Raw genomic sequence first — 20,842 nt, 5'->3', positions numbered from 1 at the left:
CTGAGTTACACCTGCACACACACATTTCCACAGGTGGCTGCGTGCTGCTGCCTGCCAAGAAGTAGGAGTGAAACAGAAATAGTGCGAATACATCGGGGACTTTCTTTGTTTTTAGTGGAAGAAATGGTAGAGCGAAATTCTTACAGTAATGGATTATTTGAAAACACAACTACATAATGGCTTACTTGTATTGCAAGACTAACATGTTACATTACTTGTTACTAAAAAAAAGTAGTCTGAGTACTCTGTATTTTAAGTACTCTTTACTTTATAATGCATTATCCCAATCACTGATTACCACCGATATAATAAAACTAGTGTGGACAGAAGGCAAATATATAGTAAAATGAATAATTAGAACTTTTTTAAAGAAAACCAACAAGATGTGAAGAAAATCATTTTTAAGCATTGCGTGTCATGAATTTTGATGAGTAGGAGTGTCTGACTGACCTAAATTGGTGTGATAAGTGATATACTCAGTAAAACCAGGGCACAGGAAGTGTTTGACTTCAAGTACTGAAGATTTTTAGTCTCTAATTTACACTAATTTTGAGCTTAGCTCTAATTTCAAATCCCTGATAAAGTGTGACCCCCAGAGTCTCACAAGATTGATAAGTATTTTGATAAACAAACAAGTTCATGTAATTAAGCATCGGCACTGTGCAGCATTTATCCGGAAGAATTATTCTAAAATAGCGTTAATCATAAGAAAAATGGCTCACCAGGAGAAAGCAATTATGAGCTCTGTGGGAATAAGTTTGAGTGTCTATCATTAGCATGATCCATGACATTCTCCCCACAGTGACCAGACGAATTCCTGCGCTGTGTCAATATAATGAGACCGGGAGAATTATTAGTCTGCCTTAATGAGTGACAGAGCCGCTCGTTCTTCATGGAGATTAGAAAAGACTTTTCTCCCTTCAAATTTCAGGGCTAATTAGCATGTTGATCACTGATAAGGGACACAGAGAATATTGCAACACTGCTGTAAGATATTTCAGGAAATACTGTAATGCTCTGTGCCGGCTAAAGTATAATTGCGTTTTGTGTGTCTTGTAATTTGTAACAACAAACATCAGAGTTTTCAGAATATGCTTTTTCACATCTCTGATCTGGAAAACTTCAAAGACATTTTTAGCTTTCATACAAATTTTACACTTAATACAGTCATTTTCTTAACATGCAGCCAGACTTCTCTTCATGTGAGCTCAGGTCTTGGTGTTTTTTGGCAGAAGTACAGCAGCAGACTTTGGAGAAAATTGCAAAAATGGAATCGAGGGTTGCAATATCAGTGTGGAAAGTGGTCCCTCAAAAAAGAGCATTTAAAAGGCCAAAAACTATTTTCTATCAGCTTCATGCTTTGGGCGATGAAAACAATATTTTCTTGCAAATTTATAACAGAATTGCGAACAAATGTCAGGAGGTGTTTCAGGTGTTCTGGAAGTAAAGCTCTCTTCATTTTCTGTCCTGTTGTAATATTAAGTGACTGTTGGAGCTCTTCCCAAACTTTCAAAGATACAGTACTCTCCTGCTTGAATCAACTGTGCATCAGATGAGCAGATGCATTACAAAAATATCTGGTTGTTTTATAAAAACTTAAAGCTACAACTCTAACCCCTGCCAGCTTAAAGAGAAAAGCCCACCAGGGTCCACCATCTATCCAGTGAGCATAAAATCTGGTTGTGTCTGCTGCTATCAACGTCCAAATCCCAGTTTGTAAGTATCTTGATCAAAGGGTGTATTCTTGGAGCGCAATTGGTGTTTGTTTTGACAAAACATGTCCATTACTGAGCTGAGGTGCCAGCAGGTGGAGTTTGTTACCTTTGGACAAAGTCAAGCTCGCCGTTTCTGCCTCTTTCCAGTTTAATGCTAAGCTAAGCTAACTGGCTGCTGGCTCCAGCTTCATACTTATTGGACAGATACCCAATTCTGAGAAAGTGAATAAGGATATTTCCTATAAAAAAAATCAAAGGAGAAATTTGTAAGATAGTCTATTGAGTCTCATATCAAGGTGGTCAAATACTGATATTTTGGGTTGGTAGTCGGCTTGACCTACCAACCCAAAGTGTTTGCTTTTTGCTCCTTTGAACTATTATTTAAAAAAAAAGTCAAATGAGAATTTACAGTCAACATGAAAATATGTCCACATCCCACCTCACAACTCTATTTTTGCTTTTCGCACTGGTTCGAATAAGGAGGAGCTCTGCTTGAAAATATATGATGTTCAACTGTTATTAATAATTATATTTAAAGGAGACATATAATGCCTATTTTCAGGATCATAATTCTAATCTGTGTTCCTACTAGAATAGGTTTACATGCTTTAATGCTCAAAAAACACATCCGTTTCCTCATACTGTCCAGTGCTGCAGCTCTGTATTCCCCTCTGTCTGAAACGCTCTGTTTTAGCTCCTGTCTCTTTAAGTCCCCCCCTCCCAAATACTCAGTCTCCTCTGATTGGTCAGCTCACACATGCCTGAGCCAGCATCGCTGACAACAACAACACTGCAGCTGTGCAAAATCAATTCTCACGTGGAAAAGAAAGGCGGGACTACTGACTGAGGTTTTTCAGGATCAGTGTTTCCTGTGAGCTTCTGGAGAGAGGAGCTTCTGTTGGTGTGGACTTTGATCTTTTTATCTGTCAAGATCTTTTCCATGCGTGAAAATGAACGAAAAAGCATAATTGGTCTCCTTTAAGGATTTTTGTTTCTTAACTAACAGCTGTTGTGTTGTAGTCATAAATACATCTGATAGAGAAGCACTTTTTGATTTAGAATCAAGTCTTTCAGGTTCGCTAAAGTCTGTTTTATCATTTGAGTGCAGTGCACCGGTCATGACATTAAAGCAGATACTGTCAGAAAATCCAATATTTATGTCCTTTTAAGTTGAAAATAAGAGCCATTTGGGACACTGAATTTCCCCAGAAATGAAATTTTCATTAAGGTAATGGGTACTTACAGTTTCCACTAGTTACTTCAGACAGTCAACACTGGTGCAAGTCAAAGGGCACAAAGGATGTGACTGCCCACAAAATTGCCAGAAAGGTGAGATCGCTGTGGTGTAAATGGGAGGAGATTGTTTATACCGAGCAGCTTTACTCAGTCCTGAGATATAGAGCCTGTAAAAATGATTAGACCCACCACATAAAAAGAACACAGCTATCACCTCAAAGGCTTCCCTCCACATAGGCTCAAGGCAGCAGGATCCCAAAAGGTATTGATTTTGGAGCTGCTGAATGACTGGGTGCCTGTAATGGCTGAGCCTCTGTAGCTATACCACCTTGTGGAAATCACAGCATGGATGAACACGAAGGAATCAATCCCTGTGCCTAGACTTTGATTATAGTTCTCATCCTGAAACACCTGCGAAGGCATCAATCTTTGCTAAAAAGGGATATCAGCACTGCTGGTCGAACAAGACTCAACATAAATAACATGAGTATGTGTAAGGGGGCCTCTGGAGTGTGTTATATACATTTTCATAATGTTTGCAATCTGCATTTAGAGTTTAGTGGCCAATAAAAGCTAGTGTTCTTGTATGTCAAAGTCTACTTAAATGTAGAGTAAACATTACAATATAAATCCAATCTCTGGTCGATTAATAGACACTGTTTTCTGAGCTGTCAACTGCTCTGCTGCAATAAAACAAGCTGAAAACATGAAAATAGTTCAAGAGAAGCTCAGCCCTGAGGAGCTCCATTCTGATGGCTTGAGAAGTCGGTGTCCTGCAGGTTTTTGTTCTGCCCTGAAGACGTCTGTTAGATACAGACCGGCTGTGGCTCATTACCTCTCATGGTACAAAAACTGTAATGGAACAAAAACCTGCAGGACACCGGCTCACCACAAGACGAATTAAGAAGTCTTAAAGGACCTTTTCACTGACTTATCTCTCCTGTGATAGACTGACATGATAATATACACCATTACACGTGTCAGTACTATCAATATCTCATAGGCTTGCACGGAGAGAGCAGCAGCGAGAAGAAATACTGAGCAGCTCTCCTGGTTTCCAATTCTTCGTGTTATCTGGTGATGAGAAATGAGAGGTCCGGAGGGTAAAATTGAATCTTTCTGGCTATTGCTCTTCCTGTGACGAAATGATCAGGAAAAAGATTTCCAAGATGAAAGCAGTCTACAACATACAGAGGACTGGCAAGAGTGATGGTTTATGTTTACAAATGTCATATTATAGAGTGCACACTGGTGGAAATTAGTGTACTTAAGTGCTTTCTTAAGGTAGTATTGTAAAGGAATATTTTGAATTTTATACTTTCTGCTTCTACTCTGCTAAATTTCAGAGGGAACTACTACACTTTATTAATTGACTTCTATAGTTACTTTTTATTTATTTTTTTAAAAAACGTGATAATTTACGATATAGTGTTTCGTCAAAGATTAAATCAGTGGTTCCAAACCTTTTTGGCACGTGCTCGTTTATATAAAGGTAATGTTAACACCAGCTAACATTTAGCTTCTGTCTTCAGTGTGAAAGCTTAAAAAATCAGTATTCATTCCTGTGTCAAATGACTCTACAGTAGTCATGGCTGTTTATCGGCTCCAGCTGGGTTTGGTAGTGATGGAAACAGCGCTATTGTGCCCGTTGAGGTTAAGGACGTTGGCGTGTAGATAGTTTTCTATCCGTCTCTGTGAAAAGCAGCACTCAAACATTGTTCAGTCGGTATTTAGTTTGAAAGAGAGGCTGAAATAAAAAGTGCTACCATTGTCCCCAGCTGCCACGTCAGTACCCGATCAATGCCAATTTCACGACCCTTACTTTGCATGTGCAACTCGCAACAGAGATATGAAAAGGAGCAGGATGTGTCATTCGTTAGCAACTTCCATCATTAGCTCTGGAAAAAACTATGTGTCTACTTCAGGATGTTATTTACACAAGACTTTTTTAAAACAAGTTTAACGTCTTCTGGATGTATTCTGATGAGGTAAATGATCTGCTGATTTCTACTGTTCCCTGTTTTTTGCCGCATTCGTGATGACGAGTGTGACACGCCAAAAAAACAGAAAGGCAAACCCATCCACTGGAAATGGGCAGGAAGTCAAGGCCTGTTTCTGACAGGTTTACCCAGGTTACAAAAACATGCACGTACATGCAAATTTTGGTGTACGAATGGTATACGAGTTGTTTGCAGATATACCTTCTCATAATAAAGTAAATTCTTGTAATATGTCCTAAAAAAGCCTTCAAGTTTTATCTTGTAACCACTTGGAATCCTTGGTTTTCTGCTTCAACATATTATTATGACTTAAATGTTTATTGCGCAATGTAATGGTTATGGGTCACAAGGGAAAAGGAAGGTTAACTGGCGATCCGGTTCTATAATAGACTAAATGATTGTGTTGTTGCTGTTTGCGACTCTGAGGAAAACAGAAATGATCCAGCTGTCTTTGCAACAGCGGCGCAAACTTGGAAATGCTCAGGGGGGAAAGTTGTCCGTTGTCACTTAAGTATATAGCTACATTAGCTATAGCTCAAACCACCTATGTTTTGTCCATAATACTTGTACTGTTACCTAACTAGAGTTTCAAATGAAGGATTTTTATTGTAATGGATGTTTTGACATTGTTCTTTTGGTACTTACAGTGACTGAAGGTTCTGAGTACTTCTTCCATCACTGGCAGTTCACAAGGAGAAGTTTGTAAATCTTGTTTGACATCAGTTTAGGAAGCTCTAAATCTTTTTGCTCCATAGAAAACCTGCTTTTAGCCCTACGTTGTTTCCTTTTGTTCTGATCTCCTATAAATCTCTCCTGTAGTTATGCTGCTGGAAGCCACTGCAGCAAACAGAATAACGTATTTCAGTTTGAATAATGACAATCCAAGGAGAACATATTGAGCCTGTTTTGGGCCCTTTGTTACGGGATCTGACTCTTTGTTTATAATAATTTATCACAGCGAGACGCTGAGCGCACACCAGCACAAACCCTCCCCACATTCAATTTGAGATTCTAGCAGAGATATACTGCATCCATGTCCTTCCACACAAACCTTACTTTGAACACAAACTACCATTAAAACATAAGAGCACATGCAAATGTTTTCCACTTGTCTGTCATTTAGACCAGTGTGTGTTTACTGTCTTGTTAGCCGACAGCCCTTCAAAGTAAATTTGGAGCAAATTATGCTATTTGTTAATTTTATGTCTCATTGAAACCTTTTTGTTACTCTGAGAAAAAGACATGTTGTCAACCAACTGTTCAGATGTTTTTGTTTTTACTAACTGCCTGTGAAGTTGCATCTGTCCTTTTTAAATATGTTATGTTTCATCAAGAAAGCAACAGCTTCAGAACGATTCCCCTGCACTTGACTTAATTGGCACACAGTTATTGCTTTTACTATCATTAGCCTTTCTCCACTGAGCACAAATGGATATTCATCATTCACAGTTAATTTCTGCAACCCATCTGATAATAGCAACACATTGTATTTGGAATTTCTCAAGCTAATTCAACAGCTGTCTTGCTGTATATTATGAAAGCAAAATGCAGTCTTTTCCCATCAAATGATCCCGTTGAGTCTGGCTATTGCCTTTGGTCCAAAGAGGAGGAGTCAAATTTCTTATTAAAGTCAGATTAATGGGGAAATATTCAGAGAGCCACGGGGAATGGGTCTGTTTGTTTTCCGAGTGCTGGTGAGTATCAGTTTCTTATTCTTAACGATGTCCCTCTGCTCTCTGCTGTGATTTCATGGTCTCAAAGAAACACCAAAGAAGGCAGTCAAGCAAAGAGCCATTTAGAGCCCGGGAGTGAGATGATAAAAGCAAAGAATACAGATGTTTTTCTCTACTTTAAAAGATCACTTCGTTGTTTTCTCTTTTGTCAAAAAATTAATCTGTTGAGCTTAAGGTTTAAAGGCTTAGGACACTCGATGGGCTGTGACTTCAAACAAAATACACTCACTTTAAAGAGCGAAATGTGATAATTTGTTTAGAAGTTGGAAACAAGTTGAAAAATGTCTAATGTTCTGCTGAAAGTCTGGCTCCAGATTGCTGAATAGTTGTAGACATTTGAATTTTTCAGCGATTGAGTAAGTTCTGTTGTCCTGCCCATTTACAGTTTGCCAAGTTGGAAAGACAACTGAGCCAAATCAGATGTTTTAAGAATAGAGACACAATCTTTCTGTGTCAGAGCCAGGAAAAATGTGACACCACAATGGGAGAATACAGAACACAGTGTGGAATAGGTAGGCACAACTTTATGAGCTGCTGTCCTACTGTAAACGAACTACTGATTGGTTAGGGCAAAATAACCCCCCTACACATATCATGTATCTCAGACTGAAAAATTAGGTTTGATTATTAGCTTCTCTGCTCGATATGTAAATAATTCACATTACTTTGCAATTCAGTGCTACCACATTTCCCTGAGAACTCAACTAAGTAATAATTTGTCATAATGGATTAAGGGTCTGTCATTTTGTATTAGTCATCTCCCTTCTAGTTGCCAAGAATTGATTTATACAACTGCATGTAGAGAAAAAAAATAATCCAGTAGGAAGGTTAAAGTGCCTGTAGCAGCCTGAATCTGCTCCAGAACTCTTGACCAGACACTGACAATTTTAGCAGTGAAGCTGCACAGTTGAACTTTCACTCTTTTAAAACTGCAGAGGAAAAAGATTTTCCTTCAAGGATCACCAGCAGGTCAAGAAATATCACAGAAGGACAAAATGGCACAGATTTCAACTAAGCTTTTGCCATATTTTGTCAGACCACCTCTGTGTTGGTCTCCCTCGTCCCACATATTTTAAAATCTTTTTTTGTTGCAGAACTAGTAGAGAAGTATATAATGACTGTCTTGGGAAGAAACTTTCTTCAAATGCCAAATTTATACGGGCATTCACTTGACTGAATTGTATTCTGACATTATCTTCTGGCTTGTTTAAGGATTTCATCAGCCTGAAGAGGTTGAATTTCTCAACCCACAGTGGAGCATAAGAGTAAAATAAACTCTTAAAAATCCCCTCAAATTGGAGTTAACTGGAATTTTACACAGCACATTGCATTAAATTCAGACAATGAAGCCTGACAGAACAATAGAAATTGATTTCAGACGGTTATTTGAGAAAACCTCTTAAAAAGAGCACCAGTGAGTCAAAGAAACTGTGGGCATTATGCTGTTACCTAGTCAGTCTCTCACCTTCCACTGCTGCCATGCTTAATGATTCATTCATACAGGCGCTGCCAGAAAGACCTCAGTGGCAACTGGCAGCCCTGCTTGATGCAGCCTTGTGAACTAACAGCACTCACATCCAGCGTCAAGCAAACGCCTGGAATACACAGAGGACATGTAGCCACGATGTCTTTGAAGAACAAAATGTCTACTTTTGAAATCTGTCCTGACCCCCTGAGATGATCTTATGCTCTCTGTGCCTCACACTTAAAAAAAAAACAAAACAAGAAAGCCACACAGCAGCTCTGTGAGGCACAGTGGTGCTCTGCATGAGCTAAATACTAATGTCAGCATGCCAACATGCTCTCAACAATAGTGCTTAGCACATATAATGTTTACCATCTTAGGTTTGTGTGCTGACATGTATTGCTGTTGTAGTCTGGTAACCAGGTGAATCTGCTGGCTCATGTTTCACTCTCTCTGGCAGATGCATCCGGCCCTCCTACTGTTCAGACAGATTTTCAGCCGACCTGGTTTGCGGGCAAATAACAACTGTTTGTCTAATATAGGACAGCTTTGATTTATTGAGTTTCAGAGGTGTGATACAGTGTTCGGTGAGCCAATATATGGAGTAGTATGAAGGAGGCTGGCGGTAAGAAAAGTTTCGCTTAATTCACCTCAGCAGTCGACCACAATCTATTTCCGAACAAATGTGAGTTGACAAATAAGCAATCTATCTGCTGAATATTCAGATCTTAGACCTTATTTTAAAGTTTGTTCCAACAGCTGTAAGGCAAAGGCACTACTGCACTGACTGTGTTTCAGTTGAACGAGTGACCATGTTAACTAGTAACTCCTGTCGGCCACTGTAGGCCAACGTTCACACTGGTCTTTCTGTTAAAAATCGAGAATGAATGAATAAATAAGAGGTTCAAGAGTGAGTCTTTTTGCTATTGACCTGCCAATGCCAGGCTGGTCTTAGCTAAGGACTGTAGATGTAAATTAACTCTGGTACAATGCATCAAATGGCAACATTTATGTTTAATATTATACATGGTCCCTCTACAAATAAAGATGAATTAAATTAATTAAGTACGGTGAAAATTCCCAAAAGAAAATGAACCTTACCACCTGATTCTTTGACTCCTCTCCACCTTTTGGGGATGTCATTACCTCGAATCATCTGTCCATAAATCGCTTTGTCCAGATCTTGCCTAAGAATGATCAAGTTTCCTTTAGTATCAAAGTACTGCAGTGATAGTTACCTGTACATCCATGGAGACACAGTGGATACAAACAAGTGGTAGTTAATTCTGCACACTCCAAACCATTTCAGTTACAAGTATAACAGTAAACAAATAGACTAAAATGGGGCTCAAGTTATAGGTGTAGAATTATTCTCACTTGATTTATTACCACAGAAAAAAGTTTCCTAATGAGTTTAATGTTCCGATTGCTAGTTTCAAGTCTTCTTCAATGGAGCTTGATGTTCATTTAATAAAATATGGTCCCATTTAGAGTAAAACGGATGATAAAGCAGGGTATGCTTTGCAACGTGGCTACCTTATGATTGACAAGTCGCTACAATGGCATGTCCTCAGGTTCTCCGTAAGACCTGATCAGGATAGATTCATAGCAGTATGCAAAGTTGGTTCCTTCTGGCTCCAAAAAACCAAGATGGCAAAACAGCCATAACAGCAAACCCGAGGCTTCAAATAGATAGTCCTCAAACCAATGGCTGACTTCACTGCAGGTTAAAAATGCAGCATAGAGCTGATAGTAGACTTATACCCCTTTCACACTGGATAAAAAAACACTAACACCCGCTAACATCTGGCTCTTGTCATCAATGTCTTACTTTGCAGTAGTCACAGCAGTTATTTATCAGCTCCAGCTCTGATTTTTTCAACTTTTCAGGCATGATGCTTTGAAGTGTGTTGAAGTTAAGACCGCTGGCTTGTTAATACTTTGAAATCCGTCTCTGTCTCTATCAAGCAGCGCTCGAACATTGTTCAGTCAGCACTGAGTTTGAAAGAGAGGCTGAAGTAAAATATATTTAAAAAGTAACCACTGTTAGTAGCTCCTGTTCTTGTCAGCTGCCTGATACTGGTACTGCGCATGTGCAACTCTCAACAGAGATGAGAAGAAGCGAGATGTCTCACTCCTGAGCAAGCCTTTTTAAAAAAAAGTTTTAACATCTTCTGGATGCAGTCTGATGAGGTATACGACATGCTGCTTTCTTTTGGTGGTTTTCTGGCGCATTATGACGAATGGGACACACAAGGGCAAAAACACAAAAAAGGCAACCTTGTCTCCTGACAAGTGAAATGAGTCAAATGCCTATTTTTAGCAGTTTTACCCATGTCTAAAGTACCCTCACATACACGCTAATTTTTATGTAGGAGTGGTATTATTCAGATATTCAGAATTGATGATCTAGTGCTATTTAATTGCTATCTTTTTCTGACACTCTGGAACCATTGTCTCTCAAAGTATGTCACCTCCCTGGTCACTTCCGCATGTGAGAGTCAGAGCCGTGTCCTAGCAGAGGACTTGATTGATGAGCTCGTAACTGTTTTAAGCACTCACATGGGCCCACAGCAAGAAGATGTATCACCCATCAAGCAGCTCATCCTGGCCGCCACAGAGAGGAGGGGTGGAGAGGAATAAAATGTGGCCCTTTTAACAAATTCAAAAGTGGATAGAGGGAAACTGTATATCACCTCTCCCAGTCCATCCAGGCCGCTATGATTGTCCAACCTCCTCATCTCTCTCTGCTCCTTCTACCTGTCGGCTGAACAATCTACAGCTCTTCGATCGTCCTTACTTCACCAACTCTTTCTCCTTGACAGTCTGGTCATTTCTTTCTTACTTTTTCCTATCACTCTCTCACACATAGTGGAGTCTGCTGCCTTTTCCTCAATTTACACCTCATAGAGTCTTCACAGACAGATGCCTATTATCACCCGTGGCCTTTTCCTCCTCTCTGATAAATGGTGTATTAAATAACTCTGCTGTCCTCCCTCTTTCCTTTGTGTCTCCACAGTTCTTCATCCTCCTCCTGCTCATCTTCTTCCTGGAAATTCTGTCCATTATGCTTTTCTTCATCTACCAAGACGAGGTAAGACGCCTTGATAACATGTTATATCCAGTGATATTTTTTCCCAACTGAACAAGATAATAAGTGGATGTGGAAAAGCCCTTAATATGCCATGCAGATTGCTGATGTTTCAGATAGAAGCTGGCATGTGAAAGGATGTGTGTCGGCAGCGAGGCTGTTTTTGAAGTTCATACAAGCTTTGTTGTTTGTTGGTTAAGCAATGTCAGCTGACATTCTGCATAAACAATGCTCTAATGAAACGGAAATTATTTTAGTTTGGTTGGTGCTCACACATCTTCTGGTCTCTGGGCTACGACCAGCAAAATAAAACACAGCCTACAATTTCCTCTGCCTGTTAATAAATCCCAATTTATCTCCGTTCATGCATTTTGGATGATTTCCACTGTAAATAAACAAGTCGGGCAAGAGAGAGAGAAGAGGATGAGCTATGCCTCTCCTAATATAAATGTGTAATCCCTTCACATAGTCTGCTTAGGTTTTAATAACGTATTGAAAGGGCATGTTAAATTCCATCCATCCTAATCTTAATTAAGGGTTTGAGGGCTCGATTTTGGATTTGTTGTGATTTCTTTACAATAAGTACATCATATTATTATTGCACGGCATTGCAAATATTAAACCCCAAGATTTATGTAGGCATTAACAGTGTCTCTTCTATTATGTCCGTAAACATCTATCAAACACAGAATTACAAACATTATCTTGACAATGGGTATTAGTGAGAGATTAGTGAGATTAGTTTGACCACTGGAGGGAATTGCATTTCAAATGAGTCTGGGTTGATGCCATGAGTGACTCATAAGTTTGAGAATTCAGTCCAAGCGCCTTTCAAAAAGCCTGCCTCAAAGCCCTTGAGTATTATGCACATATTATCTTGTATTGCAGACCTGCTGTTTCCACAGTCTGATTATTCACATACTTACTTAAAAAGTGCAATTAAATTCTTAAAGAGGTCATGTTATGCTAATTTTCAGGTTCATATTTCTATTTGGGGGTCCTAGTGGAAAAGGTTTACATAATTTAACTTAAAAAACCCACTATTTTTCTCATTGGTGCATAGCTGCAGCATCCCTTTTCACACTGTGTCTTGAACGCTCCGTTTCAGCTACAGAGTGAGACATCTGTTCAATCTTTGGTGAGAGTTGCACATGCGCATTAATGAGCAGGATGTGGCCAATCAGAGGCAGAGTAGGGCAGGTCATGCTGAGCAAGGTAGTGTGATCTAAATTAACACCACTACAGCAGTAGCAACTGTATGTCTGCTGACAGACTGGAGTGTATATATTTTATAATGAATATCTAAAAAATATAAATGTATGTAACGCCTGTTACATAGTGACAAACATAAGTTACGGTGTTTCAGGCAGTGCAGGAGCAGTGTTTTCTGTGGGAGAGACTAACTCACTGTGGCGTGGACTTTGGGCTTTTTCACTTTGGAGACCTTTTACATGCACAAAAACACAACGAAGGAAAGCCAAAAACCCAAAAAGCACAATATGACCTCTTTAACAAACAAAAGAGCCTGAATGTTGTGCAATGATAGAATCAAGCATCCAAAGCGTGTATGTTTTAATCAAATTACTAGTTAAATTAAATTGCAAGCAACAAGCAGTAACAACAAGAACAACAGCAGTGAACAAGTGACTGCTTTTGTATAATTTCATGGTCGATCCTCTATCAATTAGTAATTGCCACTTTAAATTCCATTTAGTGCTGCAACTAATGATTGTTTCATTGCAGATTAGGATGTTGATTATTTTTAGATTAACTGATTAATTGTTTAGACAATAAAATGTCAGAAAAATATACATTACAATTTCCTAGAGCACAAATTAAATTGCTTGTTTAGTTACTGCCCAAAACACCCCAGATATTTAGTATACATTATATCTAAATATAACATACATTATATAAAATAGATAAAAACAGCAGGCCTCACATTTGAGAGGCCTGAGAATATCTATATATAATATATATATATATGATTGTAATGATTGAATGATTATCAATATTTTTCAGTTTCTGCTGAGAACTTGACAATTTGTCTGACCTGATTTTAAACATTTTCCATCCCAATAATGAACTCCAGTCAGTCCAGTCACCAGGATATAATATTAGCAGTAATCGTTTCTGCAAACCACAGATGTGTCAAAGGTTGACATTTGTAGGAAACATGGGATATCACATTCACATTATAGGCTTATTAGCTGACTTTCACATCAGGAGGTGGAGGCGACGGTAGTGTCGTTATTACAGCCAACAAAGCTGCTAAATGGCCGGCGGCATATCGATTCACGCCAGTGGATGCTTTCAAGGACACCTGGGGACATTTCCAGCCATTTATGTAGCATCAAAAGCATGTGTGTTTTTGAGGCAAACTGGGTATATTTCCAGCCGTTTTTGTGGCGAGCTAAATCTTATATTTTATATTTTTTACTTATATTTTTCCACGGGAAGTCGGACCATCTCCATCTGTGATTGTTGCAACCAACACGGGTATTTTAAGCCAAACCAACCAACCTAAGCAGACCACAAGCACAGCGTTGTGACGCGAGAGAAATCCAAAATTCACCCCAAACAGACGTTGGTGCAGTTTTTACTTGTCTGTGGTTTTACAGTAAATTAAGCTAACATTTATTCTGGAAATTGGGTTGCTCGAGTATACTATTATTAGATTAAATTAGAAAATCACAAAAAAAATTTCTGCAGGTGCTGCAATTGAATTTAGTGAGCAGTATATTGGGCGCCCCCTCGAGGCCCTTAATACAAACGCTACCAGGTGGAGTGGACTTTGGTTTAGAGCCACATCATAAATCATTGGAAATTTCTCAGCCTCTTGCGTTACATTATTCATGTGTTGGGACAGAGAACATAATCCCTGAAGACTCAGGCCAAGGCCAAATCTAACTCCAATCCCTTTGTAGATTTGGGTAAATAACAACCTACTTTGATATTTCCCACATATCTCTTTCTGAATTATATTTGCGACCATAGACCTTGGACCTGCATGCATTTTGAATAGGCTTTTATCTCTTTGTTATTGTAATTCTGGCATCATTACATAATTGCCTAATGTGTTGTATTTCCATCTGAGTTTGTCTTTGGCAGTGTAACTCAATGAGAATTCCTGGAGTGGCACGTTCTTCTGGGCTGTTAGCCAATCGGCACTGCTCTGTTTAGCTTTTAATGAATGTTGGGGTTTTTTGTCACACCTCACCGCTCTCTTAGGGACTGTGTTCCCTTATGTTCACTGCACCCCATTATTCAGCCTCTGAATAATTCAGTTATGTCTATACCCAGGAGGCGATTAGCGACAGAACAGAGTATAAAGTTAGTGATAGTCCAGAAGTTCTGTAGTGCCGGTGCACCGAGGGAAATCGCTCACGGTAAAGAATGGACAGCCATTGCCAGAACTGCCATTGATATTTTTTAAACCGCATGCAACTTGTTTACTCTGTAAATGGGGGAATGTGATGACTGCTGGAAAACTGAATAAAACCTCTACAGTATAATATCACAAAGTAGCCTATATTTCACAATATATGTCTCTTTATAATGTTGCAAAGATAGAACTTTTTTGCACATTGAATAAAGAAAAGTTGATTTTTGAGTCTCATTCCCAACTCGTCAAATACTGACGCTTTGTGGTGGTGACAAGCCTGACCTACATTCCCCAAATTCTTGCATATTTCTCCCGATTTATGACAATTTTTAAAAACTTTTTCTCCTTCTTATTATCATAATAATTTGTGCCAGCACTGCATCAATCCCCTCCGAGAGGCTGACAAACAGGGCAGTGGCGTGCACAGAGTCTCTAAAGGGCATGGGCAAAAAGATTGAATGAAAAGTGATAAATATGACTTTATGCCACAGATTTATGCTAGTTTGCCCTTGAAGGCAAGTCGAGGGAAGGACCCCCAGACCCTTGCTGTGGTTTGGAAATCCTCATTATTCTTGAGGTCTCAAGGTTGGCAAGTATGCCGTCCAGCGTAATCGAAGTCTGTCCCCAAGATCCCAAACTGAAAAGACACTATTTACACCCTCGATCTGCAGTGAAGCTCGTGCACCCACATCGTACATCTTTCAGTGTGACGGCTACAGTGAAGCTTTTGGCTTTTAAAAGGGTCTAAATAACATCTTTCAAAGTCAATTTGGGCTTTGATTACGCTGGAGCCCCAGCTAACCAGTTGTTCAGGAGAATGCTGCAATGCCTTTTTGTGGACTACAAAACTTCCCCCTACTTTCCGTCGGCGTAGGGGTGACCACTTGGCTATGGTATAGAAAAAAATCACTATAATGGAGACAAGATGTGAAACAATCAATCTGATATCCTAAGTATGTTTTATGTATCCAACCAATATCCTGTTTGGATGCTATAAAAATGTATGAGAATGATATATCTTATTTTCAGCAGCTTGAAAAAGAGAAGTCTTGTTAGATTGGCGGTTTTGTTTTGAGTACCCATACTAGCATTAATTGGATAAATACAAAAACTAACAAATACAAGGATCTACATAAACTGTTTCCTTTGAAGTTGCACAAAATTACAAAGATTACCTCCTCCTGAATGCACTCTTTGCTGCTGATGTGTTTAGCATTCACCTCGTTTGTTCAGGGAGAGAGAAAAACACACAAAAGTGGAAGAACCGCTGATCATAAGAGGCAAATCATCAGGAGTTTTTCTCCTGGATGTGATGAAGACATTAAGCGAAAAGAAATGTTCAACTAATCTTTTTGATGGTAATGAAAATGTTTTCTGTGTATCTTTTTAAGGATGCACCTCATAAATCATGCTTCCTTGCCCTCCTCTCTGTGATAGTACATTAGCTGCTTTTATTAATACAAAGTTTTAGTATCATTAGCAGTGATGCTCGCCGTGGTATTACTTGTTATCGAACCAAAACCACATTTTGTGGCATTCCCCCGAACTCAATACATTTACAAACCCTTTAAACACGAGGGAAGCAGCAGTTTAGTGTTGTTCTGGCTCTGTTATTGAAGTAGGTGAAACAGGTTGTTGAGGAAGAACTTGATGCATCGTCTTAGAGTTTCCTCCAAATAACCTGGGGTTATGTTTATTGCTGGAGGATTTACTTTGAATGTTGCATAAATAAACTTACAAGGTGAAAAAAACATTCAGCCCCAAGACAATTAGCCATTACTTCCTTCCAGACACACAAATATTTTTGGACCCACATATTATGAGAATCTTTGCCAGTTATTAATTAGATTTTATCCTCCAGAGTGTCCTATAGTTTTTAGAGCTTGAGTTTACCTCTGATTATCACAACCTGCTGCTTTTTTCCTCCTCCATCACCATGGTAACTCCCTGGAAGCAGTCCTGCAGTCGGAGTACAAGCCGACGCTATTCCTCCAGATGCCACAACTTAAACAGTGTGCGCAGCAGTAGGTGCATGTTGATGAACTCCATCCCAGGCTTCAGGGATGGTCACGCTCAGTGGTCCAGTTTATTACACATGCTTTAGACCTGATAAAAAGCTGTGTGACGCAGCTGGGAGCTACTTCAAACAGCTCACAGATCTTCCATGCAGCTGAATCGGTCACCGTTTGTTTCACTTTGTTGGTTCCTAAAGATGATGAAAAGGTCCTGCGAGGTTAACTTCAGTGGAGCCACTGTGACTCGAAGTGTCAAAGTGAATAAAAATGACTCTGACTCAGCAGCGTGATATTGAAAATTGATGCATGGGTGTTTTATGCCATCTCCGTGCAAGTTTACAGGCTTGTCTGCCTGGCTTTATTATCACCTCAGGGGAACATTACCCCACCCGACAAACATAAATAGAGCAATAACAACAGCAGACCACCAGTGATATTTTGTTCAAGGACTGGGGAACTATCAGCAATCTTCATCTTTTAGCAATTATTATTTGTATTATTGCTTTTCCAATTAGTGGCAGCAGTAGTAGTAGTGTAGTAGGGGAAATATGAGAAGTAGTAGTAGTAGGAGGAGGAGGAGGAGTGGTAGGGAAAATCTGATCTCTTGACAACAGTCCAAAGGTATCTTCATTGACCACCTATTAATTTTTGAGTTAATGAGCCTCACAACCTCTTAAGTATAGTTAAGTATTTAGTTTAATGCTGTTAGCACAATATATATGCTTATCTTTGGTTACTGGCACATGATTTTACAATTCCACCGTCAGTCTGCAAGTAAAAAGTCTTGTTAACATCATTAAAAGCCAATAAAGAACATTACCATAATAGACCAGAGTTAGTTATGAGTTGTTTGGGAGGGCCCCCCAAATAACGGCAATTACTTCCAATTACTTCCAATACAGATGCCTCATATGAGCAAGAATTAACAGTCAGCCAACCCAAAGACAAGCCCACAAGCAGCCAGCAGCCTCAAAGCAGATACTGCCAAGCTCAAAAATACCAATTCGACAGAGCCTCAAGATCAATTCATACATAAATGTCAGAATGAGCAGCTTGTAGAAGTGAAGCAATGATCCCCAGATGATAAAGCCTTGAGAAAATAGTTGCCGCCTTACCAGCTGCCGACAGAATGCAGAAAAACACTTTGAGTCTGAAGCTGCTTAAAATTCACACGATTATTTGATGTTCAATATCAGATTGAAATTCAACTTTGATGAGAGAACTGAAGTCTAAAAAGGTCATATTCACTTTGTCACACCATCCATATTTTTGAAGCCTAGATTTTTTTACTTGCTAGCTAGCACGCTAACATATTATCGGTTAGCTCTCCAACCGCAGTAGCTCAACAAACTAGCTTCAACACCAACATTGTGCCATTTTCTGTGTCTTTGACATGTTGTTTTATGTTAATTGATCATTGGACTGTTTGCTTGCCATAAATATCCAAAGCAACTGCTGTAGCCTTCACTGCTAAAGCTGCTAGCTATCAGCTTAGGAGGCAATCATGTTTTGCAATGTCCCATAAGCTGTATATAGAGATGTTTCAATAATAAAAATAATATATCTGTGGTTTTATATTTATTATATACAGTCTATAGTGTGACCTGTAAGAATACTTACCCAGAAACACCTGTCCAATGTTTTTCTTTCCTCCCCTTCAGTTACTCTTCTCCTCGCTAACAGCTTCAGGATAACTGCAAAATCTTCACTCAAGTTGTTCTACCTTTAAAATTCACTCAAAGCTGTCCTAAAGCAAAACAGCTAATAGGCTAACCTAAAAAAATAAAATGCTACATGAGTAGCAGTGGCAGCAGCAGCAACACTGTCCAACAGATGGTTGGGGATTTACAGGCCCGGCATGCTCACACAGGTGTTCTCACTTTCTAGCTAATCAGACCTGCTCAGGTTGGGTTTGTGCAGAGCTATGCACAAACTAATGAGATGGCACTTAACCCTATGCCTAATAAGAATTATAAAGTTGTAAGTTGTCTTTTTTCTATTTGAAGGTGTACGTTTTCCCATCCGGACAACTGCACGAAATCTAACAAAAGACAGAACAACATGTCAATTATGTCAGCCACAATAAACCTTTATCAACAATGGCTCCATTTATGTGCCCTGGTAAGTAAAAGCCAGTGAGCCGGCATACACAATGCCAAGCTCCTTAAACCTGACACCAAAATGGAATGAAGCCTTCATTAATGTTCATTTCCTCTCATGACATGTCAGAATGTCTGCAGTGAATAAAGGTGAATCCACCTGTGGATCATGCAGCCCAGACCAGCTGATCCCTGAGTGGACAGTGTGTGAGTGTCGTGGGTTGCCTCACCTAAGACGTGAAAACCAAGCATCCAGGGCGAGGAATTTTGCATAGTGGCCAAATGTGTAATTGCATCATCACACAATGCACTGGGGCCCAAAAAAGACGTATTTTTGCTCATCTTAGAACCTGCACATTTGTTTCTAGCATTATGCCTTGATGTGATTGGCCACTTACTGTACATGGGTGCATTGGTTATACAGAAAATTGTACTGAGAAGAGTCGTTTAATATGTTGTGAAGTGAATTCAGTTTATGCTCCTTCCTGACTGTCAAAGGCTTTGTTCTTGCATAACATGCCATGATTTAGCTTAAAATGCTGCTTGCGCCTTCGTGCACCACTAATGATATTAAGACAGTAATAAGCTGATCCCATAAAAGAAGTTATTCTGATATTGTAGTTATTCTTTACTTTTACTTTAAAATACAGGTGGTAATTGAGTGTTTATTACATTGTATATTACATCAGTAAAAGATCTGAAAACGCTTTAAGCACTAAGTGAAGCAGTAAAAAAGTATTTGTGGGAACAGCAAATGTCATCTCAAGTACTGGTGCCATTTGTGGTAGTGACAGTACTTATGGTAGTAGAGTAGAAAATTAATATTCCCTTCAAACAGCCTGCGGGGATGTTAATAGTTTTCAACAAAGGCACAAGTAACGGAGCGAACACTGTAATGAAACCAACCAATCAAACATGCTGACACTCAGTGGGTACAAATCACACTGTAAAAGAAATTATTGGCCATTCTTGCTCGAGCTCCTTGATAAGTAACCCCTGAGGTGCACATAAAGCTGTTATGCAACTATATTGATCGGACTCTGAGTCTCCTATATAAATGATCCAGAACCAGATCAATAACTGAAACGCTGTGTGTTTGTGGACACTGATTTAGACGGCTTATTACATCAGAATCTTTTACATTTCAACAGATGTATAAACAGTGTCCTCTTTGTGCCGTATAATTGTAGTTGTATCCCTCCACTGTTGAATGAAACCAAATATCAATATTTGCTTGTGAGTGCTCAGACACAGACGCACACTCAGTTCACAGAGTGCTGTGTGAGCAGCTGAGAAGACATCAGTCAGAGAGATGTATGTGAATTCTGAACACTCTTTGATTTAATATTCAAATCCAGTCCTCGTTCGACCCCAACAGAGATACACCGCAGACTTCTGCCTCGACTTGGATCTTTGACTTCAAACACTGTTCGCAACAAAGGCCCCATAGCAAAAAGGTTTCATTTTGACATTGATGGGTGAGAATTAAAGAAAAAAGTCTACTCTTAAGCTGCTCTGTGTCATCAGTCTGTGATTTTCACTGCAGTTGTCATTCACCTTTCAGTTATACTGACTTCACCCCAAATTGCTTCATCTATACTTCTGCTAAAGTTAGTGATTTCCTGCACTCAGAGGAAATACCTCTGACACCCATCAGGCCCCAGGTGTGGATTTAACATTGAGTTTGAGCAGTGAGGAGACAAATTGCCATATGAGAGAGCGTTTATAAATAAGAGCTATTATTTATTTAACTATAAAGTTCTGAAACCCAACTTTTTGTCGTCAAAGGAAATAAATCCTTTTCCCAGGCTCCACTGAAAATATAATGAAATGATATAAAACTATGTTTAGACAATTATGCAAATCCAACATCCAGTAATGAGGAATGATACTGCAAAAACAACAAAACGTGCCCCAAAAAATACAACCCAAATGGTTGTTTTTCAGATTTTATATGGTCCAAGTTGTTTTTTTCCCTTATGTACTGGGGCGTCCTGTTTACCTGATATCACCGTGTTGGTGTTGTTTCCAGAACATCATAATTAATGTTGTTCCAGTACCATTATTTCTAGTAACGAGAAAGTGACAAAGCTGCTGTGGCAG

At 39.2% G+C, this 20,842-nt stretch overlaps 1 protein-coding gene across 1 annotated transcript in view; it reads left to right on the top strand.

Moving 5' to 3' along the window:
- tspan4a (tetraspanin 4a) overlaps positions 1 to 20,842 on the top strand; it is a 126,776-nt gene that overhangs the window by 68,570 nt on the left and 37,364 nt on the right. The window contains exon 3 of the mRNA XM_073464786.1: positions 11,169 to 11,243. Coding sequence (XP_073320887.1) covers positions 11,169 to 11,243 — 75 coding nt within the window. The remainder of the gene's footprint in view (positions 1 to 11,168; positions 11,244 to 20,842) is intronic.

Source organism: Pagrus major, chromosome 4 (genome assembly GCF_040436345.1).
Source record: "Pagrus major chromosome 4, Pma_NU_1.0".
In the NCBI taxonomy this organism is placed as follows: domain Eukaryota; kingdom Metazoa; phylum Chordata; class Actinopteri; order Spariformes; family Sparidae; genus Pagrus; species Pagrus major.
Note: the sequence above shows the minus strand (reverse complement) of the source record. Positions and strands in the feature narration are given on the sequence as shown.